Source organism: Saccopteryx bilineata, chromosome 10 (genome assembly GCF_036850765.1).
Source record: "Saccopteryx bilineata isolate mSacBil1 chromosome 10, mSacBil1_pri_phased_curated, whole genome shotgun sequence".
NCBI classification, from domain to species: domain Eukaryota; kingdom Metazoa; phylum Chordata; class Mammalia; order Chiroptera; family Emballonuridae; genus Saccopteryx; species Saccopteryx bilineata.
The window spans coordinates 15,319,576-15,347,446 of NC_089499.1; the positions used below are offsets into that span (position 1 = coordinate 15,319,576).

Consider the following 27,871-nt stretch of genomic DNA (forward strand, 5'->3'; position numbering starts at 1 on the left):
TGGGAACCGAACCAGCAACCTCTGCACTTCTGGACGATGCTCTAACCAACTGAGCCATCCAGCCAGGGTGATATGTGCCTCTTGCGGTGGTGTTTTCCTATGCTCCCTAGTAGCTTGAAGCAGACAGACCCCAGTTATGTTGGGGAGGTGGAGATCTCAGTTCTCACACCTGCCCCACACCGCAGAGGTTTTGAATGTGTCTGTGAATGTCTGGGCAGTGGACTGAGCATGCCTGATGGTGATGTGTTGGGGGCTTAGCGGCTCTGTCTTCACATCCTTTGTGTCTGCACCCTGGGGTGGGGGCCAGGCTTATGGTGCCTCTCCTGGGTTCAGAGACTGGCTGTTCCCGATTGTTCTCCTAACCAGCAGGAATCAGGGTGGTTCTGAGCTTGGGTCTGGGGAAACTGGCTGGGTACAACCACCCCAGAGACCATGCCTCTTTCAGCCCCGACTCTGGCTACCACAGGGTCAAGTCATCTGTCACTACACACCCAGACTCCACAATTTCACTGTTAGGGACCTTGAGGCCACTGGTCCCATCATGACTCACCTCTTGGTCATCCTAGGCCACCACGCAACATGTGAGTCCCCGTGGCGTCCGTCCTGTTCCCTGAGGATTGATCTTGGCGTCCCCGGCATCCCATACTGGACCTTTCTCGGGGACCCTCCTGATCCTCTTTTCATGCCAAAGTCTTTCACATCCCTAATGTATTTACCGAATGCCCGCTTGTCCTCCTGGCTCTCCCTGAAAATTTCTCCCTTCTCTCCCTTCCCTGGAATAGAGATTTTTTTTACCTTCCATTTCCTTAGCAACAAGTGTGTATTGAGGGTTTTACTCTGAGAAGCATCATAAGACTAACAGACGAGAACCCTGGGCCCTTTGCACCTGCCTTTGAAGGTCACCCTCCTTGGCGCCCTTCCTCCATTCCTCCAGCGAGGAACCCACACACGTATTACTCCCGTGGATCTCTCTCTCTCAGCAGCGACTCTCTTTGACGAAAATGGAGGCAGATGAGGGACGGCGTGAGAGGGAAAGGAATAACAGATGTCCATAAATAGTTTCACTATAAATGTGATTGTTAAGCTCATAAATCTGTGGCATGTGGGAAGGTCCGTACCAGCCACCACTTGTCATCTACTCTGACACCTGTGTCTAGAAGGGAATGATTTCAGAACAGATTGTAAGTTATAATTAAAAAACAAACAAAAAAAAAACCCCAAAACAAAAAACATTCAGGGTAATTATGCTTGGCCAAACTGCCCATCCTGGCACGACTGGAGTTTCTGTCACAAGTCAAATGCACTTCAAAAAACTTACTTGTGACTTCTTTTGAAAGGAAGTGTAGATGGCAGATTCCTGCGTGTGGATGTGATGTATGGATCTTTGAGTAACTCGCAGCCCGCTCTCGGGGTTGAACTGATCTTACACATCCTGTCACATTTCTGTTTCCTTTCCTGACCTGGACAGACACGGAAACTGAACTGCTTCTGTCTCATCTACTTTATTCTGGCTCGGTACAGTTGATCAAGGAAATACGACGTTTTACTTTCTTTATTTATTCAGTTTCTCTGGAAATACAACGGGAATAAACACATTCACAGTATTAGAGCTCTGAAGGTTAAAATGACCTTGGTTTCTTTAGCGAGAGAGATAGAGACAGAGAAACAGAGACAGAGAGAGGGACAGATAGGAACAGACAGGAAGGGAGAGAGATGAGAAGCATCGATTCTTCATTGTGGCCCCTTAGTTGTTGTTTATTGATTGCTTTCTCATATGTGCCTTGATCAGGGGGCTGCCAGTGACCCCTTGCTCAAGCCAGCCACCTTGGGCTCAAGCCAGCACACTTGGGCTTCAAGCCAGCGACCTTTGAACTCAAGCCAGGGCCCATGGGATCATGTCTGCCATCCCATGCTGAAGCCAGCAACCCTGTGCTCAGTCTGGTGAGCGTGCGCTCAAGCTGGTGAGGTTGGCGTTTTAAACCTGGGTCCTCAGTGTTCCAGGTCGCTGCTCTCTCCACTGTGCCACCTCCTGGCCAGGAGAATCAGTAATCTTTAGTAAACTTGCTGAAGGCCAAACCGCTCTTTGAACCCATATTGATTAATCCCGTATTGTCATTTTCCTCTTGCAGGACATCGAGGCCTTTGTGACCATTCTCTAAAATATTTAAGCTCAAGAATCATGGAGCGGAAGCTGCAGGGCACATGGCTGCCTGCTGGCCGCGGGAATCTGGAGAAGCCGCTCCCGGGCCCCCGGGCCTCCATGTTGCCCATGTTCGGCCCTCAGAACGGCCTGCACTGCGTCCACGCGGAAGGCAGCCCCCTGAAGCCCAGGGTGGTGACCGTGGTGAAGCCGGGCGGGCACCCGCTCCGGAGGATCACCCTGCTCCTCAACAGGCGCTCGGTGCAGACCTTCGAGCAGCTCCTGGCCGACGTCTCCGAGGCCTTGGGCTTCCCGAGATGGAAGAGTGATCGCGTGAGGAAGCTGTTCAACCTCAAGGGCAAGGAAGTCCGGAGCGTCTCTGAGTTCTTCCGGGAGGGGGATGCTTTCATAGCCGTGGGCAAGGAGCCCTTGACATTGAAGAGCATTCAGGTGGCCATGGAAGAACTGTATCCCGGAAAAGCCCGGGCCCTGACCTGGACCCAACACAGCCGGCTCCCTTCTCCGAGTCTCAGAAGCAGGCTTTGTAGCAAGGCTCCGAAAGGGGGTCTCCACGGTGGGGGGGCCGAGACGGCCAAGAGCTGCGGCGAGGCTGCCGGGCCCACGGCGGCCACCGGCCGGCAGGGGAAGAGCCCCGTGGGGTCGGCGCGGGAGGGCAGGGCGGGGGCCCAGAAGCCGTGGGGGCGGGGCAGCCGGGAGCCCGAGCCCCCCAGCAAGCCCCCCAGGGAAGCCACGTTGGAGAAGCGTGCCAGTGGGGAGAGGCACCTGGGAGTGGAGATCGAGAGGACCTCGGGCGAGATCGTCAGGTGTGAGAAGTGCAAGCGAGAGAGAGAGCTGCGGGAGAGCCTGCAGAGCGAGCGGCCGCCCCCAGGGGCCGGCGAGCTGGACACGGGCAGGGGCCCGCTCTACGCGGCCGCCGCCGCCGCGGGGAAGCTGGTGAGGACCAGGAGCTGCAGGAGGTCCCCCGAGGCCCACCCTCCGGGTGGGGAGGAGGAGAGGAAGGGCGACGGCCACAGGAGCAGCCCCAGGAAGCCTACCCAGGAGCCGAGGAGACCCAGCAAGAGCACGGACAGGAAAGAGGACAAGGACCCCGCAGGTCAGGAAGGTCAGCCGCCAGGGGCAGCCCAGGCCAAGAAGGGTGTCGGGGAAGCTCAGCCCGTAGCCCAGGCCAAGAAGGGTGTCGGGGAAGCTCAGCCCGTAGCCCAGGCCAAGAAGGGTGTCGGGGAAGCTCAGCCCGTAGCCCAGGCCAAGAAGGGTGTCGGGGAAGCTCAGCCCGTAGCCCAGGCCAAGAAGGGTGTCGGGGAAGCTCAGCCCGTAGCCCAGGCCAAGAAGGGTGTCGGGGAAGCTCAGCCCGTCAGAGAGCAGGGGCTGAGGGACGGGAAGAAAGACTCCAGGAACAAGCAGGGAGGCTGGTTTCTCAGGGAACAACACCAGGCCGACTCCGGGAAGCCCCCCCAGACTGCAGGGGAAGAGCAGGAGGCGGAGAAGGAGAGAAGTCCAGGTGTGTCAGGAGGCAGGAAGGCGCTTCCCAGGGAGGACCAACCCGCCAAGGCAGACAAGGAGCCCAAGGCGAGGACAGAAGAGAGCCAGCCGGAGAAGGCCCCCGGCCGGAAGCGCCGGCCCGCGGGCATCATCTCGGCCGGCGTGGAGAAGCAGTACGAGACCGGCCGGGTCCTGGGGGACGGGAACTTCGCTGTGGTGAAGGAGTGCCGGCACCGCGAGACCGGGCAGGCCTTCGCCATGAAGATCGTCGACAAGTCCAAGCTCAAGGGCAAGGAGGACATGGTCGACAGCGAGATCTTCATTATCCAGAGCCTCTCTCATCCCAACATCGTGAAGTTGCACGAGGTGTACGAAACAGACACGGAGATCTACCTGATCATGGAGTACGTGGCGGGCGGGGACCTCTTCGATGCCATCCTAGAGAACGTGAAGTTCCCAGAGCGCACGGCCGCCCGCCTGTTCACGGACTTGTGTCAGGCTCTCGTCCACATGCATGACAAGAACATCGTCCACCGGGACCTCAAGCCGGAGAACCTGCTGGTAAGCCCTGAGCCGCTGCCTCAGCCTCTGCTTGCTGCCCTTGCATGCTAGCCCATCTCCTTTATGCTGTTTCTAACCTACTTGGTCCAGAATTGAAAACTTTGCTTGTGGTTTATTGAGTGGCTGACCTAAATCAGTTTTGATGAGATTATTGAAAAAGAAACCTTCCCAACTTAAATAAAAGATGGCATATGTTTTCTCATCCCTCCCCTAGCAGTAAAATACAGTCACCTGGACGCCGATCAGATGGACGTATTTCTTGGGCCTTTGCACAAACTCTGGCCTAGGTATCGATGACTGACAGCAGTTTCCCCTGCCGGCTGAGTGTCCACCGTCCCGCTGAAATTACCCCCGACCCTTTTGAAGATAACTTTCTATCACGAGAGTTCAAAAGGCTCGCAGTGCTGGGACTTGTGTGTATAGTGGTTCAGAGGCTGGCTCGGGGGGTGGGATAGCGTGCTTCAAATCCTGGCTTTCTTAATTGCTTGCTGTAGGGTAAGTCCTTCACCTCTTCGGGCCTTACTTTCTCATTCACACAGGAGGAATGGTAGTCGTACCTAGTACTGACCTTGAAAGGCTGAATGAGCATTGAGCCCAGGAAAGAGAAACGCAGGCCCTGATAGCTGGGAGCCGGCCTGGTGCTCACAGCTCAGCCGTGGGGTTCTCCTGTTGAGCATAAACACTTTCACGGAACACTAATGTCAGATAAGGTCATTCTGTGACCGTGGTGGGTCAAGACAGATGGAGGACCCCTTTGTAATCATGCCCCAATGCAGATAGAAAAAAAGGTTTTTCAAACCACAAATATGACCGTACAGCCCCCTTCTGGCTACTGTGAGTATCTGCCTCACTTCATCCCTCCCACTTTCTAGATTGGAGTCACTAAGATGCCCAGTCATAGAATGAACTCTCTCTTTCTGACAGTATTTGATTCGGAACAAAATCCTGCTTTTGTGAACCCTGCCCCAAATCACCTAACACAGCCCAAGTCTTACAACATGTTCATTGAACAGCACGCTTCTTAGATGCCTGGATCCCCGTGGTGGGTGTTCACCTTGGTTGCCACTTGTCACTAAACCCAGTGTGTTCCCGAACCACAAGTGTGGTCCTGGTGGTCCCGTTAGGACAGCATACGTACATGGTCACCCTCTGGCTCCTTTCTCCCAGTCTCTTCTTCATCGCTCTGATCATCATCTGACACAGTCTATAGTTAGTCTTCTGTTTCCTTTCTCCTCTTTTGGGAAGAAAGTTCTATGAGAGTAGAGACTTTGTTTTATTCAGATTATACCCTGAAACCGAGAACAGTTCTGCCATATGGTGGATGTTCATGAAAGGTTAGTTGGATGAATAAATGAATGAATGAATGAATGCAAACGTCTCACGCTGCCGGGGAAGTAGTGAGCGTTCCATCAGTGGCAGCTACCAACGTTCCGATCATCTCAGAATAACTGTGACATTACGGTGGGTAATGTGGATGAGCGAAGTCAGGTTGCTGCAGACAAAAGCAATAATGAATGGAGACAGTGATCTCAATGAGTCGTCCCCCTCCACCCCCCCAGGAATTTAGCCTGTTTCCTTTCATTTCCATGGCTGTAGACCCAGCCTGGAAACATCATCTCCCGTGCATTCATCTATTCAGTAAACTGCTCCCACAAGGAGAATGAAACCGGGAGTGAGTCAAGCTAATTATCTGGTGATACGAGGTCTATGCTGACCACTGAGTCATGTGACCTTGTTTTTGCCCAGATTCCTAGAATTATTTCAGGACTTTGCTTGCCTGAGTGCTGAGTGGTCTGAACGGCCATCAGATAACTCCTCTTTAGCTGAGTGTCCTCGTCCTTTCTTCAATTGCTTTTAGTGTCTGTCCTCTGGGTCTGAGACCAGGTGATCTCCCTGTGTGCTGTGCTATCCACTGTTTATTGTGGCCACTTTGGAATGGCAACAGAGCAGTTGTTCTTTAATGACCCGCTGATGTTCCTCCTGAATTATCCCAGCAGGCGAGGTTCTATCTAGAGGCCCTGACCGGGCTCGTGAGATGAACATTCGGGGCGCGTGCCTCGTGAAAGCACTGTCCCAGTTACACAAGTTCTCCAGGATGTGGCATGAGATCACTTACCCTCGAGGATCATTTTCTTTTGGGGACAGTCATCTGAGATTGCAGGCTCTGAACAAGGCCCCGGAACCAGTCGGTTGAGCTGGCCCACCTTTTCAGCAGTGGAGACTCTCACGTGTGTTGAGTTGTCAGCAATTTTTAAAATGGAAAAAGTCAGCACTGGTTTCGACTGCGTGCAGAAGTTCAGGAAGTAGAAAACTGCAAGGCGTGTCGTTAGTGTGGACAAGCTCTCTGCCTCAGAGAGGTCCTTTGGCAACTCTTCATGGAGTTAAATGTCAGTAAAGATGTTTTTAGTGCCCTTAAGGGCAGTGAAGTGCGTTCGTGTGATGTGTGTGCTGTATGTATGCGTGTGTGTTCTGAGAAAGAAAGAAACACAGAGACAGAGAGATAGGCAGGTTTGCAGAGTAGCTGTAATTTTTCAGTCTAACTACATGAGTTGTTTATGTGGAATAGGTAAATATCTTTTCTCCATGGTGGATAATTTTGTTAGCTTGCATTTATCAAAATGAATAGATCTGGCCTGACCAGGCGGTGGTGCAGTGGATAGAGCATCGGACTGGGATGCAAAGGACCCAGGTTCAAAACCCCACGGTCTCCAGCTGAAGCACGGGTTCATCTGGCTTGAGCAAAGTGCACCAGCTTGAGCCCAAGGTCACTGGCTTGAGCAAGGGGTTGCTCGGTCTGCTATAGCCCCTGGGTCAGGGCATATATGAGAAAGCAATCAATGAATAACTAAAGTGCCGCAATGAAGAATTGATGCTTCTCATCTCTCTCTCTCTCTTCCTGTCTGTCTGTCCCTATCTGAGTCTCTCTCTCTGTCTCTGTCAAATTAAAAAAAAAAAAAAAAAAATGAATAGATCTGTCACATTTCTTAACCATCTGTCCTTTTTCTGGGTGAGTCAAGTTCAACATATTGTTATATCAGAAGTCTAAATGCTATTTAATATCAGTGCTTCTTGGTTTTTCAGAAAAGATTTGGGTTGTATTGGATTTGACTTTGGGCTCATTGTCTGGGTTTAGAAAGGTATCTACATTTGCTGTTATGATCATGATGTTGAAAGCTTGTTAGGTCTTCTAAGGTTTAATGTTAATAAATATCACCATGGTGACTACTATTCATCAGTTAATGTTCTTTAATTTAGTGTTCTGCACTTGTGTTGAGCTTTGTGTAATCAAAGTAATTGTTTCTTCATTGAATGGATGGTTACCGTCTGTATTAAGAACTGTATTTGCTAAGCTTGGGAAAATGATTACGTTAGAACTAGCTTTTGATTACCGGGCTGATTGTAATTGTTGCTGCTGTTAGATACTTCCTGAAAATACCAAGAGCTCTTAATGAATATAACAAGCCTATTATGTTGTTTTAACCAACAGGAATATTTGTTTCTAATAATTGGGCCCTAGAATAAAATTTTAGGCCTGTAATGCTGAATTTATTTCTACAGTTTCCTAATAAGATGCTAGTCCTCTTTTTCCCTTTGGGTTATGTAGACCCCCCGAGATCTTGCAAAATAAGTTTTAATTATGAGAATCCTTAGCTTGCAGAAGTACCAGTGTTACTTGCAGAAGTACCAGTGTTACTTGCTTTTCCTGCCAGTGTGCTTTTCCTTGGCAGGGTTGGGCTGCACTGTGGGTGTTGGCTGGGCCCTGGGGGAAGGGGAGGGAGCAAACAGGAACTGGAGAGGGAGTGATGCTCAGACCCGCCCACACAGGACAGGAAGTGGACAGGCCAGGTTCTATATCAGGGGTTGGGAATCTATGGCTCATGAGCCAGATGTGGCTCTTTTGATGGCTGCATCTGGCTCGCAGACAAATCTTTAATAAAAAAAATAATAACGTTAAAAATATAAAACATTCTCATGTATTAGAATCCATTCATTTCCTACTGCTCATGTTCATGGTTGCGGGTGGCTGGAGCCAATCACAGCTGTCCTCTGGGACAACACCAAATTTTTATTGAATAATGCATAATGTACATGGGTCGTTGTATGGCTCTCACGGAATTACATTTTAAAATATGTGGTGTTCATGGCTCTCTCAGCCAAAAAGGTTCCCGACCCCTGTTCTACATGGTCAACAACCAGGATATTACCTATGGCAAAGACAGCTGAGTGAGCTGTGGTGGGGAGACTGAAAAGATCTTGGCCAGAGGCCAGGCCACTGGAGAAAATCCCTCCTGGAATAAGGAAAGATGTTTCCACTCTGAAAACAGGGCTGAAAGGAATGGGATAGGTGGGCAGGCCCTGGAGCTCGGGGGTGCTTGGAGCAGAGACCCTTGGAATCCAGGGGACATGGTGGTAGGGAGGTGTGGGGGCAGGGCCCAGCTTGGTCAAGGACACAGCCTGTACCTTCTTTATGGGCTCTTGTTGATTGAGGAAGGAACGGACTTTTCTAGATTTTTAATCCTGAATATGACTAGGAAAGGGCAGTGACCAATGTCCCCAAGGGTGACAAGGGTACCAAGCATACCCCTTGCCCATTCTTTCTCTAAAATATAGTTAGTTGTTCAGTTATTTCATTCATTTCAATCCCTAAAGCTCTATTTCCACGTCCACTCTGGTGTATAAGGACTCCGTGGTTATCGCCATTGGTCTGGTTCTGCAATGCACAGTTCTCCGCGGTCAGCCTGGTTTCTCTCCTGCCAGCCTCGGGGACAGAGGGGTCCATGTCCTCTCAATGGCCCAAGAGTTCACAAAGCATTTACATACCAGTGACATTAATTTAAAAATTGATAACAACTACAAAGCATAATTTATTAAAGGTATACTTAATAAAAATCAAGAAATGTGGGTTTCAACAATAACGTGGAATCACTAAGAAAAGTACAGTGTTATAGGCCGTTAGGTCCATGTTGATCAAGTCAGTGAGAAGACAGGTTTGTCAGAGGCGTCACTCATCTCGAGAGCCTCAGGGTAAATTCTGTCAGGAAACATCACAGTTACGACTGCAGGTTTTGCGGTAGTAACAACCCTCGGGAAAGTATTTTCTCGGCTGGTGAACAAGGGTTTACGACGTGTGAGGGGAATTCAGTCCCACTTAGAGACGAGACAAAATGCAGGGTAAAAGGCCCACAAGCTTTAATTCACTCACAGTTCAGACAGGTGGCCAGCTCAGCCTGGGCTCAGCTTAGGTGGGGCCCCGAACAGCCTTGCTCGGTGGGATGAAGTCTCTGAGTATCTGTGATGTGCCGACGTCGGCAGGGAACAGCAGTAGAAGGAGAGAGGGTCTTCAGGCTTCAGCCCTTAGATTTTTTTTTTTTTTTTTGTATTTTTCTGAAGCTGGAAACGGGGAGAGACGGTCAGACAGACTCCCGCATGCGCCCGACCGGGATCTACCTGGCATGCCCACCAGGGGGCGACGCTCTGCCCACCAGGGGGCGATGCTCTGCCCCTCCGGGGTGTTGTTCTGTTGCAACCAGAGCCACTCTAGCGCCTGGGGCAGAGGCCAAGGAGCCATCCCCAGCGCCCGGGCCATCTTTTGCTCCAATGGAGCCCTGGCTGCAGGAGGGGAAGAGAGAGACAGAGAGGAAGGAGGGGGGGGGTGGAGAAGCAAATGGGCGCTTCTCCTATGTGCCCTGGCCAGGAATCGAACCCGGGTCCCCCACATACCAGGCCGACGCTCTACTGCTGAGCCAACCGGCCAGGGCCGCCCTTAGATATTTATATGAGCCGGCCACCGTGCCTGCTTCAGTCTTGATCAGTAACAAGTGACAAGTTCAATGACATGTTTACACACAGTTTTGGTTTTGCTTTTATCATTTTCAAACACCCGCCACTATCAGCTCACAGCAGCCCCATTTATCAACTCCTGGTCCAAACGGGTTTTCATCGTCCCTCCTTTGTGAACTTGCTCAATAACAAGTTTACTTTAACAGGTTTATATCAGGGAGAGTGGCTGTCAGTATCCATTTTCACTGTTTCTAGGAAAATGAAAAGCATCTGTATAAGAATCTATCTAAACACAATTAATAATAATTAAATAAAAAAAGCATCTTTATAATCTACGTATTGTCTACATAGCCAGAAGTTCAAGAAATTTTTTTTCTCTTCTTTTTCAAGTGAGAATAGGGGAGATAGAGAGATTCCCACATGATCGCTGACCAGGATCCACCCAGCAACCCCCATAGGGTCTGATGCTCTGCCCATCTGGGGTCATTCTCACAACCTAGCTATTTTTAGCGCCTGAGGCAGAGGCTCCTCACGCTTGAACCAATAGAGCCATGGTTGTGGGATGGGAAGAGAGATAGAGTGAGAAAGAGAAAGAAGGGGGAGGGGAAGGGATGGAGAAGCAGATGGTTGCTTTTTCTGTGTGCCTTGACTGGGAATTGAACCCAGGACATTCACATGCTGGGCCAGTGTTCTACCACTGAGCCAACTGGCCAGGGTTGGAAGTTTCTTAAAGTCTTCAAAATTTTAGATACTGAGTCACCTTGATAATTGAGGTTTTCTTTCTTTTGTCAGTTCCTTTTGAAATAGTCACCTAAAAGGGTGTATGTCTGATAATTTATTGTCTGTGGTAAATTATCAACCACAAAGGCAACTGTAAAGCATGATTCATAGTTATTGACCTTGTTGAATATCTTCTAAACTTGTGACTTCATTTTCCCAAGGAATCCTGAAGTTCAGATTATGTTGTGAAGGCAAATAACAATCTCCTATTGTCCTCTAAATACCTGTGTCCATGTGGGTTGTCACCTAAGAGAGTGATTGTGAGCCATTTGAGGGTCTATGATTACCTTTCCTTCTTTGTTTCTTTCTTTATTTTTTATTCAATGAGAAAAGGGGAGTCAGAGACAGACTCCTGCATGCTCCTCTACCAAGATCCTCCTGGCAAGCCCACTAGGGGGCGGTGCTCTGCCCATCTGGGGCATTGTTCCATTGCTCAGCAAGCAAACTCTTCTTAGTGCCTGAAGCAGAGGCCATGGAGCCATTCTCAGTGCCTGGGGCCAACTCACTCCAATTGAGCCATGGCTGCAGGAGGGGAAGAGAGAGAGAGAGAGAGAAAGAAAGAAAAAGAGAGAGAAGCGAGAGGAGTAGGGGTAGGGAAGCAGATGGGCGCTTCTCCTGTGTGCCCTGACCCTGACTGGGGATCAAACCCGGGACTTCCACATGCCAGGCTGATGCTCTACCCTCAAGCCAACCAGCCAGGGCCAATTATATTTCTTAAAATTCTTTATTTTCAAAATGCCCTTAATCTGAGGACATAGCTTGGTAAACCTCTCCAACGAGTTTCCAAGGTCCTAGGACTAGCTGTCTAATTGCAATAATATGAAACCCTTTGGTTCTGTTTCAACTTCTTCCAGATATCGTACCTGTTAGGGGTTATGTCAGGGCAAGGAGAAGAAGAATGGAAAGAAGGAAGGAGCAGGAGAGATGGAGACAGATAGTGAGAGTGAGAGAGAGAGAGAGAGAGAGAGAGAGAGAGAGAGAAATAGAGATGAGGGGGAAACTCAGCCCTGGTCCTTACTTCTTTCACTGTCTTATGCCTTAAACCTGGCCAAGTTGCCCGTCATGTTCTGATTGAGCCTTTGGACGGAGGACTCATAGAACTGCATTCTGTGTGTCGTGGATATGCTGTTAATCCCTCGCCAATCCTAATGTACCATTTTGGGCAAGGATTCTCTGCTTCTCCATAGTTAGACAAAAGTCTTCAAATCCCTTTCAGTCAGCTGGAGAGGGTCTATTGAATCAAGTTAAAGGGTTTATCTGCTTAAGAATCTCCTGGGGGCTACACCCCCAGGTATTTGGCCCATAGTCCCGCTTGAGATGGTAGATTTCCCCCGCCAGGAACCACCGCTGATGTTTTGACCTTCTTAGATCTCAGGACACCACTGGAGGAACCATGAATAGTTAATGGTGACCACAGTACTAATAATTCTGTTTGAAATGACTTTGGCTCTACTGGGTAGGACCTTCACCTTGGGGATTTTGACAAATTATATACTTGGCTATGTAATTATGGGCTTGGTGTTCTGTGTAGGTTCATTATCTTTCCCAGGAAGGAGTTGGAAGCAGGCCTATACGGTAAGGATGTGTGTTCATGAAGGCATCACCTGTGTCTGCATCCCGGGGAGCGGGATGAGTGTGAGGACTGAGGGGAGGACAGGGAGGGGCGAGGACACCCTGCTCCTTTCGGCTGCAGGACGATGGCCTGACTGTGCGTCAGGTGGTACAGATCGGCACATCCCACATACCCCGTCCAGTGCCCGGGAGTCCCTTGGGCTCTGATAAAATGCAGATGCTGATTTAGTAGGAGGTCTGGGAGGGCCCGAGATGCTGCATTTCTGACAAGCGCCCAGGTGGTGGCGGTGGTCTGCAGAGCACGCTTTGAGGAGCAGGGGCCCCAAACGATGATAAGACACCTAGTTATCTCACGGAACTAGAAGCCTGGAGACAGGCCATTCCAGGGACGCGCAGTAGAGCAGGCCGAGGAGGTCAAGGCAGTTTCTGCAATTTCTCTCATGATCCCCAAAGTCTACCGTAGCTCCAGGCTCCAGCATCACCTGTCCCATTCACAGGAAAGGCAGGAAAAGCAGGGGTTGCCTCTGGGTGATGCTCCCTGTCCCTTTTTAAACTTAGGAGGACGTCCTGCGCAGAAGCAGCTCAGCGCTCTCCCTGTTCTAGCTCACGGGCAGGGTGGGCCACGTGGCCCTCCTTAGAACAGAGGAATGGCGGCGGGGACTTCCCTCTTCAAACCTCGGCTGGGCCTGCCTTTCCCGATGCAGCGTTGCCCCAGGGCTGGGTAGGATCTGAGTTCTGCTGGCCAGGAAGGAAGTTGTGGGAATGTACCAGCAGCGACTGCCCTGCAACTCCGAGTCCGAGGACCGCCTGTGCTGGAGACGGGCTCAGACCGTGTCCCTGACGGGGTGACCCCTGTGTCTAATGGGGCGGGCTGGATGGGTGAGACGACGATGGTGAGGGATGCCCGGGCCTCATGGTTGGGCCTCGCTGGCCTGTTTATCTTGCGTGCCAGCCAGCGGGGAGATGCTTTACATGGCCGTTCGTTTCAGGTGGCCCTGTGGTTAGCAAAGCTCTTTGGCTAATGTATTTTTCCTGGGGCTTATGCTGTGGCCTGCATTTTGGCTCGCCTTGGCCCCTCAGCCAGGTAGAGTGGGTGGGGCATAGGACACTTAAAAACCACCTTCTCCTAGATTAGGACACTTTGGAGATGTTCACTGTGTTTTTTTCTTGGGGACTGCCCGGTGGCCAGGTGTTTTGGTACCTCTGCCGTGAGGGAGCCTATGGGGACAGAAGTAGAAATTGCCTGTCAGCTGTGTCTTGAGGTCACTGAAGACAGTGGGCCTCCTGGAGTGGGACGGGGAGCACACACACACACATACATAAACACACACACCCTCGAAGGACGTGTCTCTGCTCTCCACTTGCAGCTTTCCACATTTCCTTCTGCCCTGAGCTCCAGCCCGGCTCTCGTCCCCATAGCGCACTGAAGCCACCCTTTGTCTATCAGGGAGATGGTGCCCCCATGGACCCAGCTGCTCGGGCCAGGGACCTCAGAGTCAGCCTGAGTCTTCACCCTCTTCATACTCACACTCGGTCCACTCGCTAGTCTTGTCTTTACCTTTGGAGTGACACTTCTTTACATCTCCACTGCACCATCCAAGACCAAGCCACTGCCACCTCTTGGGGAGACCATGGCCGTTACCTCCTTGCTGGTCTTTCCTCTTCCTCTAAGGTCATCTTCCTCACAGTAGCCTGAATGGCCTCCAAATGTGAATCAGAACCTGTCACTTCTTTGTTCAGAGCTGTCTCTGGCTTCCTGTCACAGTCAGGAGAAAGGCTAAGTTCATTTCCATGGCATATAAAAGCTGCTGCACGATGTGGCCTCTCTCTTCCTCTCAAAACTCCACTCCAACCACCCACCCCCTTACTCATTCCTCTCCTGCCCCTGTTTGCTGTTCCTGATCAAGCCAACATGCCCCTGGACCTTTGCACTTGCTATTTCCTCCACCCGTGAAGCTCACTCCTCAGATTTTAATATGGCTCACCCCTGATTTTTTTCAAATGTTATTTTCTTAATGAATTTTCCTAAACTGCCCTATTTAAAATACCACCCCCTGCCACTGTCCAATAGAACGTTCTGTGATAATGGAATTGATCAATATCAGCACTGCCCAATACGGTAGCCACATGCTATATGAGCCCTTGAAATGTATCATGGGTGTCTGAGGAACTGGACTTGACATATTGTTTAAAAGAAACAGCCACATGTGGTCAGCGGATACTGTACTAGACAACACAACCTTTATGTCTTTTTTCTTTCTTTATAACACCACTACCTGAAATTACATATTTATTTGAATATTATTTTAAAATAGAAATAGGGTTTTATAAGATCAGGGAGTTTATCTTTTTCATTCACCACTCTATTCCTAATTTCTAGGACATAAGGTAGGCATCTAATTGATATCTGTTGAATGAATATGAGCTGTAAACCAAACCAAACAAAATGGACATTATAAGTGGACTCCAAAGGCATGTCATAGGCCTGTCATATGACAGGGCCCAGAGAAGACTTTGTCCCAACTGATTTTTTTTCAGTCATTTTATTGGTATTACAGTATCTTTTGCTGTCGACATGTAAATTGATTTTAGGCGTTTCGATGTGCATTCGTTTCTCAAATCGGTTTGGTCCTCATAGCCAGTTGAAAATGGAACGGTGGAGAAAAAGGCCGGAAGAACCATCAAGGAGCCAGTAGGATTTTGGCAAATAAGCCTTACCCACATCAAATCATTTTTTTTTCTGAGGCAAACTCTTGCTGTGTGGTCTGTATTCTGCTGCCCTCTTCTGTTCAGAGATGGTAACTGCAAGGCCATATTTATATACTGACCTACCCTTGAAGGAAGAGAAGGGAGAAGCTAATTGTTGGGAAAACTGATGACTCCTCTTAAAGCTGTGAGACCACCTGGATGTTACCTGGGTGCTTATGTAAATAATAAAGACCACCTAGATTCAATGCAGGGTACTTTGGTGTGGCTGGGAAAGGCGGCGATGGATGCAGATGGGTGAATAGTCATTGCACTTTTGTGCAAATTTAGCTCAAACACCCTCTCAGTTAGAGGTGAATGAAAACAGAACCTCTGAAGGACCGTGACCCAGAGCGGTGAGTTTAGATAGACCGGAAAGTAGAGAAACAGGTGCTTGGGATCAGATGTGTACAGTGTGGCTATACTTAATCCTTGAAACTAAATGAGTGACATCCTTCTGGAAGAATTCTTCTCCCAAGAACCAGTGAGACTTCTGGTCCAGGAAGGTGGAGGGGGAGGGGAGGAGAAAGAACACCCTTTTCCGTTACCCTCTCAGGTTCTGTGACCGGGGCCCTGGAAATTAAACTCACAAAGGGCAGAGGACCAAGAGAGAAACAGCAGTTTGTTTACTTGGGTGTTGCGCAGACATGGGGGAGAGACTGGTGAGGAGCTCAGATGGCTGGTTAGAACTAGGGGCTTCTATAGCATTTTCACAAAGAAGAAGAAATGTTTAGAGAAGTGACGAGACAAAGGAAAAGGGATTTAGGATTCTAGCGGCGGCAACCGGTGGGAGGTCAGCGCGTGGGGGAAACTAGAGGAAGAGGAGCCGTTTTAGTAAAGTTAGTTATGTGGAGTCCTCCGTGCATCTCTGGGCTGACAGAAGTCTCCGGTGAGTTAGAGTTCTGTCCTTCCTAGCGCAGGGGGGCCCCCTTCCTCCCAGGAAATTGTAGGTCCTGCTTTTAGGTAAGAAGGAGCACGTCAGAGTACCTTTCTATTATAGTACCTGCTGTCCCTCAAGTGTGTTCAGGACAAAAGAATTAAACTGTTAGAGTGGCGTAATTTGGGATGACATGTTCTGATCTCTCTATAAGGGAAAGGGACATTGAAATGGATTATTTAGTGGGATCCTTGGCTGCTTTGAGAGAGTCCTGAGGTCCACCAGCCTAATCAGATCGTAGCTGGTGTGCGGTGTTCACTTCTGGGCGTTCTTGGTTCAAAGAGGCACCGATGAAGTGGGGATCACGCAGAACTTGACTGTGCCCAAGACTCACATGGGGTCTTGTAGAGGTGGGGGTTCTGATTCAGTGCGTCTGGGGCTGCCCGAGGTCTCTATCGGGCCCCAGGTGCTGCCGCTGCCGCTGCTGCTGCTGCTGGTGGAGGCAGTGCTCTTAGTGGGGGGAGAAGGAAGAAAGGGGAGGTGGGTCAGGAAACCAGGTCCTAGGAGGAGCTGCAGGGGATCCTTGGATGTGAACTCAGCGAAGCCAGAGGCATCCTCTGGGATGGAGGTACTTGTTTCCCATCTCTGGGCGAGGTGTCATCCCCGAGGGCAGATTTGGAAACGAGGGGTAGGGGTATAATCCTGAGCCAACATAAGGATGAGTCTTCTTCTAAGTTAAGAATAAGTGGGACGGACGGCTGCCTAGAGTTGTGGACTCTTCTGCTTGGAGATTTCCCGCAGAGATGAAGGGAGGATGTTCTGGTGGGAGGATGTTTTACACGAGTTTCCGATGTGGGTGGCGAATCTGATGGTTTCAGAAGTCTCACCGGTTCCTGGGAGAAGAATTCTTCCAGAAGGATGTCACTCATTTAGTTTCAAGGATCAAGGTGGGAACTGTTCTGAAGCCAAGAATGTGAGGTGCCCGTTGAAAAAAACAGAAGGAAACAGACGCTCACACGGTCCACGCGTGGCCGTCAGTGTAATTAAGCTGTGTTTGCTGGTGAAGACCTGAGAAGCCTCAGGTCGCACAGACAGCACTGAAGACTGCGACGTACCTCCTGGCGGTAGATGCCGGAGACAGAAAAATTAAAAATGCTCAGCAGCCTTGAGCCATTATCTGGGCGGGACAAACACCACCACAGATTTTTTTTTTTAATTTATTTTTTATTTTTTATTTTTCTGAAGCTGGAAACGGGGAGAGACAGTCAGACAGACTCCTGCATGCGCCCGACTGGGATCCACCCCGGCACGCCCACCATGGGGCGATGCTCTGCCCCTCCAGGGCATCGCTCTGTTGCGACCAGAGCCACTCTAGTGCCTGGGGCAGAGGCCAAGGAGCCATCCCCAGCACCCGGGCCATCTTTGCTCCAATGGAGCCTTGGCTGTGGGAGGGGAAGAGAGAGACAGAGAGGAAGGAGAGGGGGAGGGGTGGAGAAGCAAATGGGCACTTCTCCTATGTGCCCTGGCCGGGAATCAAACCCGGGTCCCCCGCACGCCAGGCCGATGCTCTACCGCTGAGCCAACCGGCCAGGGCCTTTTTTTTTTTCCCACCACAGATCTTAACCACCCCCAGGTCCTGCGTCCTCTGTCGCTGGTGCTAGGAGGTGGATCCTAAAACTCAGAAAAGCGAAGCCACACCGGGACAACAAGCTGCATAACAGATTTTAGAAAGGTCATAAAAATGATTTAAAAAAACAGATTTGGAGTTTGAAAAATGGATCCATCAGCATCTGCACATTTAACATAGTAAATCTGCAAAATTGAAGAAGCACTATGGCCTCTGTGGAGCCAGGTTTTGGAATTGGGATTGGAATTTGGTGGGAGGGGGGTACTATTTCTACGAGGAAGGAAATTTTGTTATTTCACATAGTAATACATTTTTATTTTTACTTTTTGTATTTTTTTTTTCTGAAGTTGGAAACGGGGAGGCAGTCAGACAGACTCCCCCATGCACCCGACCGGGATCCACCTGGCGCGCCCACCAGGGGGTGATGCTCTGCCCATCTGGGGCATCACTCTGTTGCAACCATAGCCATTCTAGCACCTGAGGCAGAGGCCACAGAGCCATCCTCAGCGCCCGGGCCAACTTTTTGCTCCAATGGAGCCTTGGCTGCGAGGGAGGGGAAGAGAGAGACAGAGAGAAAGGAGAGGGGGAGAGGTGGAGAAGCAGATAGGCGCTTCTCCTGTGTGCCCTGGCCGGGAATCAAACCCGGGACTCCTGCACGCCAGGCCGACGCTCTACCACTGAGCCAACCGGCCAGGGCCTCATTTTTATTTTGCTGTATTAAGTCAGCCACATGCTTTTAATGCTGATCATTTGTTTGGAAATATCTGCAAATATTGGTGAGGGACATATAGTTTGCAACAATCACCCAGCAGACGTGATGAATGTAGCCGATCCATCTGGAAACTCCAGGCAGCACGCTACTTTTCGTCCTTGCCTTCCAAACTAGATTTTCGAATCTAAATTATTCTAATGATCGTCTCCCTGTCTCCTTTCGGGCTCTGTCTGCCTCGCTCCGCAGACCAAGCCAGAACTGCATTTTCATTCTACATCTATGGCTTTCCATTCGGTTGGGTTAATTATGGAGACATTGATTAGATTGCCCCCTGGTGACTCAGACTCAGTAATTAAGACATATTCTGCTTACAGAGCCGGAAGCCCACTGGCAGGAGCAAGAGCTGGCTCAGAGGACTTACTCCTGAGGGGAGAATAGGGCGTGGCTTTCCCCGCCCCGGCTCTCTGGGGTGTTGCTGGGCTCTGTGGCTCTGATGGGGCACAGGGACAAGCACCGTCCTCCCCTTGGGCCTTCCGCCCCCCTCCCCAAGTGCAGGCGGGAGCTTTGGGAACCTTTGTCCAGTTCCAGGAGAGATGTGAGAACAGGTGCCTACAGCCAAGCTGGTAATTTCTCCTGTAGCTCTGGTGGCCCCACCGAGTCTCTTCCTTGAGTGATATATGACCAGGCTTGTCCCAGTACGCTTACCAACCAGCTGCCATGAATTCAGGGCACCTCTTTCCTGAGCATGCAACTTCTGTGATGAGATACAGACAGGTAAGAGTTGGGGCATAGGACTGGGATGCGGAGGACCCAGGTTCGAAACCCTGAGGTTGCCGGCTTGAGCGTGGGATCGCTGGCTTGACCAAGGGGTAGCTCGCTCTGCTGCAACCCTCTGGTCAAGGCACATGTGAGAAAGCAATCAATGAACAACTAAGATGCCGCAACAGATAATTGATGCTTCTCATCTCTCTCCTTTCCTGTCTGTCTGTCCCTCTCTCTGACTTTCTATCTCTGTCAAAAAAAAAAAAAAAAAAAAAAAAAAAGAGTTGGGGTGGGGATGGAGTTTTGACAACAGAGGATGAACGTGGCCTTTCCTGATAGGGGTCTTTGGTCTTTTCCTTTCAGGAAAGGGGAGCAGGGAGACACTAGCGCCAGCTTCCCCGGTGGCTCGTTTTGCCTGCAGTCAGTCCTTCAGAGGGGGATGGTTTTGGTGGCTAAATTAATATGGTTTACTTAACCAACCCTCATACTGTACTTCCTAGGTGCCAGGCACTGTTGATGCCACCTTGCCAATACTATCTCATTTAATCCTCATCCTAGCCCCTCAGGGTCGTTCATATCCCCTTTTCCAGATGAGGAAGTGGGGGCACACGGAGCACAGGTTACTTGGCCAGTTGCTTGGTAAATGGCAAGCTGGGGTTTGGACGAGTCGATGCTTGTAACTGGCACGTGCCTGAGTGTTCCAGCAGAGACTGTTTCCTTTGCAGGAGGAGAGGAGGCCCGTCCAGAGGCCCCCAGGAGGGCCAGAGGCAGGAGGCGGAGCCCATGGATTTTACCACATTGTTACAGGGAGGGCTTTGGCTATGAATTCCTCAGACTGTGCAGAGCCCGGGAGGGGCACCCGGGCCCTCGTTTGCTGGCTGCAAGAGGCGCTGGGGTTTTTCCTTCCGTGTTTCTTTATTCCTTTTTTTATGTGAAACTTATCTTTAGCTTTATTATTTTTTTGCGTGGTGATCTAAATACTTGCTAAGCTCACCTCTTGAGATGCATTTCTTTTAGGTTAAGACCCAGCTTCTCCTCACAGTCGTCTAGCGCGCAGACACCGTGAAGGTGCAGAGGGACGGGGCGGATGAACTTGGCAGTGGGCACGGGTTTACCTGAGATCAGAAAGCCAGTCAGTCCCCTGGACTGCTGGGAAGGGATGAGACGCGTCAGGCGGGACATGGTGCTGAGATGATGGGAGAACAGGCAGTTCTCTGTCTTCATTTCAGGGTGAGGGGAGGTAGGTGTCTTTTCTGCTTTAAGAAAATGTCTAATTCTACTCTTTCTAAAATCTCATGGAAGTGGGATCTAACGGAAGACTCAGACATAATTTCTTTCACCTTCATGCAAAAATGTGAACAGTTAGAATCCAGTTGGTCAGTTCCAACACGTAAAGATAGATCTCAGTTCAATAACATTAATGTTTAAAGATTTGCTATGTGCAGCCCAAGACGACCACCTCATCCTACTTTGCCCCAAGACTGTTTTAAAAATGAAAGTTTTGAAAGCGAAAGTCCCGCACTGGGAACCCCCTTGGTCTCAGGAGTCTGAGATTGTTGATGACACTTCGCAGGGTAGATTACAGACATTGATTGGAACTCCTGTTTGCTGGAAATGATTACCCCTCCCCTTTTTTTTTTTTTTAACAAATTGAGAAAATGGAGGCTCAGATCAATAAAGAAATTGCCCAAGACCATCCAGCTACAAATCTTGGAACTGGAATTAAAGACCCCTGGTCCGTTTGATTCTTAACCAACCCCTCCCCCCAATCAAAGCCTGATTTGAACATCCCTCCCCTGCTTCTGTGTCTCTGTCTTCATTCTAATTCCTAGTTCTTCATTCCCCCCACTCCTGCCCAGACTGTGCATTGCCCACAGGCGCTCTCTAGTTCTAATGCTAGTCCGGACGCGAAATGTCGTTGCTGCTTGTTCTAGGTCCGTGCAGGTGAGGATGGAAATGTTCTACATTCGCACTGCCCGGTATTGTCGCCATTAGTCACCCATGGCGACAGTACATCTGAAAAACTGACATTTTCATTTAATTTAAATTTAAATAGCCAGCTCTAGCAGTGTGGAAGCCTTCTAACTCATTCGTTCTTTCTCTGAGAACGTGAGCACTTGTCACTGAGATCAAACTGGGTTGATCAGTGTCGGGCTAAACTGTAAGCACAGGTAGGTTTATTGTTTGTCACCCAGACCTTTTAAGCTTGTTGTCTCCTCAGTTGTCCTTTTTTTGTTCTCATCACAAGTGTGGTGATGTTGGTTTCTTACAGGTTCAGCGAAATGAGGACAAATCTACCACCTTGAAACTGGCTGATTTCGGCCTTGCCAAGCACGTGGTGAGACCCGTGTTTACTGTGTGTGGGACTCCGACTTACGTAGCTCCCGAAATTCTTTCTGAGAAGGGTAAGTGTGTCACATTGCTCTGTGGGACTCTTAATCACTCGCTATTCATTGTTAATATTTAATATTTTTCAATATGGAGCAGTCAGAAGTCTCAGAGTTGGCGTTATGCTAGCCCTTAGGTTTTAATGGGAATATTTGAAGCGATTCTCCTTGACCAAAGCATGAGAACATTTTCTAAATCAGGGCTGCCCTTATTATAGAGAAGGGGTTGGAGTGTGTGTGTGTGTGTGTCGGTAGGACAGTGAGATGAAAGACGGTGGAGAACTGGGTGGGGAACTCACACAAGCAAGGCACATAAATATATAAGGACATTCATCGCAGAATTAGAGTTGTAAACAAAATTAGAAAAAACTTAAATTACAACGAAGAGGATTCACTGGGTAAAGGGAATACTAACAGCTATTAAAAGACATGTTTTTGGAGACTACTTTTTGTTTTTCATAGGAAATTCCTATATAGGAAATGCCATGAGATAGTATGAAGTGAATAGAATAGGGGATAAAATAGGTACAATGTGACCCTGATTTTGTTAAAGAAAATTGAAATGTGTGTGTATGTGTTTGTGTGTGTGTCTGTGTGCTCATGGTGAATAGACCCAGTAATATCAGTCTTTCTATAATCATCAAAGAGCCAGGAAGTAGTATTTTTGAAGTGAGAGAAGGCCGTGACTCAGTAGGAAGGAGAGGCCACTGGTGCAGACTAGGGCTTCTCCAGGATCTCTGGTGAAGGCGGGTTTGAACGTTTCCCATGAAACTGGGCCCATAGGAAGTCCCGCTGCCTGTGACTAGATCACAGGTCATGCCACGTGGGACGTACCACATGTGTTACACAATCCTGAGTGATCTCTACCCCGATGAGTCCACTGAGCGAGCAGCTGGATGTCACAGCCGTGTCACATAAGGGTTTCCTAATATTTTCTTTCAATTTATGTGCTTATTTTTATCACAGACCAGTAATAAAGGATCACAAAGTGGCAGTGGTCTGAGGACCCCCACTCTGAATAACCCTGGTGTGGGCCCCCACGTTTGTAGGACTTGGCAGCCACGCCTTTGGGAGTGGCTCTTGCTGACGGAGAGCTGGAGTCCCCTGTGCCCCAGAGCAATGACCCTCCACTGTTGACCTCGTCACCTCCGATCTAGCCTGGTCTCAGCCGTGCCTGTGTCCGCCTCCCTTGTGCAGGTTACGGGCTGGAGGCGGACATGTGGGCCGCGGGCGTGATCCTCTACATCCTGCTGTGCGGCTTTCCCCCCTTCCGCAGCCCGGAGAGGGACCAGGACGAGCTCTTCAACATCATCCAGCAAGGCCACTTCGAGTTCCTGGCCCCTTACTGGGACAACATCTCTGACGGTGAGACTGGGGGCTTCCGTGCTAGGACGGAGGCGATGCGGAGCTGGGGTCCCTCCCGGGTCCTGGCTGCAGAGCGGGTCGGGGCGAGATGGGCGGTAAGAATGCAGAGGGCTCATGCCCAGCGCCTGGTACAGAGACGGGCTGTTGACACATTGTGCTTCATCCCTGATTTCCTCCCGCGTAAGTCCATGTCCAAAAACACACCTGACTTTGAGATTTAATGAAAAGTCTAACTGCTAGCTGCAGTTACCATAGACTTTAGGGAACGTAAAGAACATTGGAAAGGGAAAAAAAAATCGCAGAAACATATAACCCTTATTCATAAAGAAAAAACCATGTCACGTATTGACACAAGAGGCACCTCGCGGAAAGACTTTGCCCAGGGTGACCTGGGTAGGGCAGGAGAAGTCCCATGGCCCCATGGTCAAGAGGTGGCTGACACTGGTGTAGCAGAGGGGTGATTGGGGGTGAGCAGCTGATCTCAGGCAAGGCTGCTTCCCCGGTAGAGGAAAGAGATATGGGTCTTTATTCCCTGTGCATTCTTGCGTGATTGGAAGAGGAGACTCAGGGAGCCGGCATGGGAGAATCAGAAAGGTATTCTCCTTCCCGCCTGCCCCCGGGCCCACGAGGCATCACCATGTCTCCCTAGAATCAGTCATGATTTGGGGCAGGAAATGAAATGACTGATCACTATTTACTACTTCAGTTTCCTTATACATGGTTTAAAAATTTTGTTACTAGGGAGGCATATGTAGGAAGAACCAGTGCACGCACATACTTTATCTAACAACCTGATAGTTTGATGTCTAAATGTAAAATATGTAGATGTATAGTATGTGGCCCGTTCGTTCCCGTGGGCTGGGCAGCGTGGCTGTTTGTGGTGGGCCTGGCCCCGTGACTCTAGAGAGCAGTGGTAGTCAACCTGGTCCCTACTGCCCACTAGTGGGTGTTCCAGCTTTCGTGGTGGGCGGTAGTGGAGCAACCAAAGTATAAATAAAAAGATAGACTTAACTATAGTAAGTTGTTTTATAAAGATTTATTCTGCCAAACTTTGCGAAAATCCAACATAAAGTACTTGGTAAGTAATTATTATTATATATTTTCACTTGCTGTAACTCTGCTTTATACATTTTATAAAGTAAAGTTACTTCCCTACTTTATAAATCACCAGTACTGTGGAACCGGTGGGCAGTTAGAAAATGTTACTACTGACAGAGATACAGAAGTGGGCGGTAGGTAAATACAAAAAGGTTGTGGGCAGTTAGAAAATGTTACTACTGACAGAGATACAGAAGTGGGCGGTAGGTACAAAAAGGTGGACTCCCCCTGCTCTAGAGCAAGGAACAAAGCTGCTCTGTCCCACAGGGTTGCCCCACGTGGCTACTTCAACTGAAACGTGCACTAACTAAAAGTAAATACGATACAAATTCAGTTCCTTAGTCATACTGGCCCTAGTTCAAACGCTCAGGAGTCCCACGTGGGTAGCACAGGTGTGGGCGTTGTCTGTCACCCTGGACAGTTCTGCTGGACGGCACTGCTCCCGTGTAGCACATGGTGCTGACGTGGTTGTCTGTGTTCCTAGCTCACGTACGGGGAAGAAAAATTCAGATCCACCCGGCTTCCTCTCATTCTCCCTTCTTCTCTCCCTCCGACAGCTGCCAAAGATCTGGTGAGCCGGCTGCTGGTGGTGGACCCCAAGAAGCGCTACACGGCCCACCAGGTTCTTAAGCACCCCTGGATTGAAAGTTCTGGAAAGACTGGCCCAGCGAACCTACCAAAGGAGGTGTCCCCTGGTGGCGAGGGCCACCTCTGGAGCCAGCGCACGTGGTCCGCAGAGCAGGCATCCTAGTCTCCGCCTCAGGCCCCCTACTTGGCCCCGCCCGGCCCCCGGTTCTGCTCATGGACGAAGGATGGAAATTGAGGAGGAAAACCGTGAAAAGGGCATCTTCACGTAATTTGGAGAATGAGGGGAAGGACTGATGCTCAGTATATTTAAAAAAGTAAACTTTAGTCCTAATGTTAAATATTGTAACGTATTTTTAAGATTTGTATATTTGAAGCCTTTGATACATTTTGGGGGGGGATGGGGGATAGGGGAGGGAAGGACTTGTTATCTGGGAGGCGTTTTTGGTAATAATGATGTGTTTTGCTTCTTCCTTGTAATCAAGTTCACGGTATACTAGGGGAATGGTGCTTACCAGGGTCTCAACTCCCCCCTGTGACATTAATAAGGTAAATCTTAGTCTTTCCGGGTTAATAAAACGTGCTCTGAATGACCAAAGTGGGTCGTATTCTGATTACTTCTTGCTGCTGGTGGTGAGAGCCAGGGAATTACAGTTCAGACCCGGCCCCTGAAGCCAGTACGGCCCCTGTGCTCATGGTGACGGACAGCTGGCGCACTGGCAAGAGCTGTTTCTTTAGGCTGTGTGGCCGGGTCTCTGGCCTTTCCGTCTCAGCTGAACATCAGATTTGGTGCAGTCTGAAAAAGGGAAGGACGAAATCATGGATTCATTCCTGCCCCCTTCGCTACCTGTTCCTACTGCCTTCCGCCAATCATCCCGGAGCCTGAGTCACTGCTGCGTGAAGGCAGGCAGGCACTCGGGCTGTGACTGTGTGAACATTTTCAGATCACAAGGGAGCCATTTAGGGCGTTCCTGTCAGACGTGCAGTGAGTGGATCTCACTGGGGCTCGAAGGCGCTCGGAGAGCTCAGGCCCCTTCCTTCCGGCAGGGCGGCTGCACGGAGGGCGCAGAGCGTGTCCCCAGTTCTGTCCATCCGGAGTTCTGGGCGGACGCGTTGGTCTTTCCAGATGAGTCTGGGAGGATGCATGAGCTGAGAGCTAAACGTTATGCTGTTGGTTTTTTTTTTAAAAAAAATGTTTAAAAAAAGTTTTTATTGTATTGATTTTAGAGAGAGGGAGCGAGAGAGTGAGAGAGAGTGACAGGAACGTTGATCTCTTCTTGTATGGGCCCTGACCGGAGATTGAACTGGTAACCTCTGTGCTTTGAGGTGGTGCTCTAACCAATTGAGCTATCGGCTAGGCAGGGCAACGTTACGCTGTTATTTACTAAACTGACCTTTCTGAGTTATATGTAACCTGGTCAGTAGGGCACAGAATCAGTCACAAAGTGTGGATTTCTCAGCCCTCCCTCCCTTCCCCACCCGTGTTGGAGTCCCCGGGTGGGGGTGTGGATCGGTCAGGAGCACAGGGATAGGTAGCACCAGAGAGGTGAGGGGAAGGAATTGCTCAGACAGGTGCTGGAGAATGCGGGAGCACTGAAGCAATTGGGGGTTACTAACCGCAGGAAATGACTTCCGCTCCTTGGCGGGGAACTGAGGGAGGAGGCTGGGTGGTGAGGACGTAGGAGCCTGGAGGAGAAACCCCTCGCTGTGGACACTCAGTGTGCCGCCCGGATCCCGCTTTCCAGACTGATGGGAAGAAGCCGCCGCGGTGTTGCCGGCTGACAGCCCTCGGTGGTCAGCGTCTACAGGGATGTCCTTAGCTGGGAAGAGCCAGCTCACCCAGGACCATGACCCCCTTCCAGGGCAGGTTTGATTCTTTTGACCGCTCTCTTTTTGAATGATTTCTCCTGTTGACTTCCGTGATGCCACATGTTTCTGGTTTGCTTCCTGCATCCCTAGCTACTCCTTTGGATCTCCTGTACAGATGTGGTCTTCTTCCACTCGCTAAAAGTTGCAGTTCCATCATTGGCCACTAGGGAAAGGCAGCTCAAAACCTGAACGCAATAGCACCATGCGCCTGTTAGAATGACTACAATTAAATGGTTGTGATGAGAAGACGGACCATACCAAGGGCTGGTGAGGATCAGGAGCAACAGGAACGCTCGTCCGTTGCTGCTCTGGATGGCGGTGTGTGCAGAGCTTCATGCATGTTCTAGTTCAGAGTGGTCCCGTGGGGGCTCACTTGAGGGCCTGGCACTGGGCCAGCTCCTTGGCAGTTTCTCAGCGAATCTCCAGACAAGCTCATGGTCTAGGCCAGTGGTAGTCAACCTGGTCCTTACCGCCCACTAGTGGGTGTTCCAGCTTTCGTGGTGAGCGGTAGCGGAGCAACCAAAGTATAAATAAAAAGACAGATTTAACTATGGTAAGTTGTTTTATAAAGATTTATTCTGCCAAACTTAGCAAAAATCCAACATAAAGTTGTTTCTCGCATGTGCCCTGGCTGGGGATCGAACCTGAGACCTTGGCATGCTGGGATGACACTCTAGCCACTGAATCACCCGGCCAGGGCCTTCGTAAAGCTCGTTGCGGTTTGAACTCAAATCTGCCTCCTCAGAGACACTGTCCTATCTCCCTGTTTCATTTCCTTCAATGTGCTTCTTGTTATGCCTGCCCCTCCCCCCTAGAATGTAAGCTTCAGAGGGCAGGGACCTTCTCTGTCTAGAACTGTGCCCGGAAAATTTTAGACTCAAAATAACAATGTGTTGCATGAATGAAGAAATCCCTGGTTTACCAATGAGGAAACTGAGGTCACCCAGGTAGTAAATGGAAGAGCTGAGGGCTGAACTCATAGTCATCAAAGGCCATGGCTCCTCCCTCCATGTGACCTTGCCTACGGAAGCACACCCCGCCCCTTTTCTGTGTCTTGATTGCAATTTTTATGAACTTGCCTTTGGTCCCAAGCTGGGATGACCATGGCCATCCCGCCATGGCAAATACTAAAAACTGAGTTCCTATGAAATTGAATCTCTAGAGCTGCTTTTCATTCATTCTAAGACGATGCTTTTCTATATTTTAGCCTTTCTTCAATTGGAGTGCATTTTACAACTGACAAGTACTTAATAGAGTTCCCCTTTCCCCTTGAAAGCTCTTATTAAACGTAGGATATGCTGTACAATAGTGGTGTCTTAGAATCTGGAAATAGGTTACAGTGAAAACTCTAATTATTTTCTGGAAAACAGAATAAATAGTGGAAATTTCTCTCTTTCCGTTGGGTTGTATTCTTTCTCTTTTACACAGGTACCATACAGAGAAGCCTCAGATATGTATTTTGTTGTTAATGGTATATTGTTTTCCCCCTTGTCTATTTTCCTGATAGAAT

The 27,871-nt window shown here is 49.7% G+C and overlaps 1 protein-coding gene across 1 annotated transcript in view; it reads left to right on the forward strand.

Annotated features, from left to right (window-relative positions):
• The window catches only part of DCLK3 (doublecortin like kinase 3), a 45,697-nt gene extending 20,709 nt beyond the window's left edge, over positions 1-24,988 (forward strand). Inside the window, exons 2-5 of the mRNA XM_066245716.1 lie at positions 2,130-4,201; positions 21,330-21,462; positions 22,642-22,809; positions 24,465-24,988. Coding sequence (XP_066101813.1) covers positions 2,130-4,201; positions 21,330-21,462; positions 22,642-22,809; positions 24,465-24,658 — 2,567 coding nt within the window. The 3' untranslated portion in view covers positions 24,659-24,988. The remainder of the gene's footprint in view (positions 1-2,129; positions 4,202-21,329; positions 21,463-22,641; positions 22,810-24,464) is intronic.
• Positions 24,989-27,871: the final 2,883 nt, after the last annotated feature.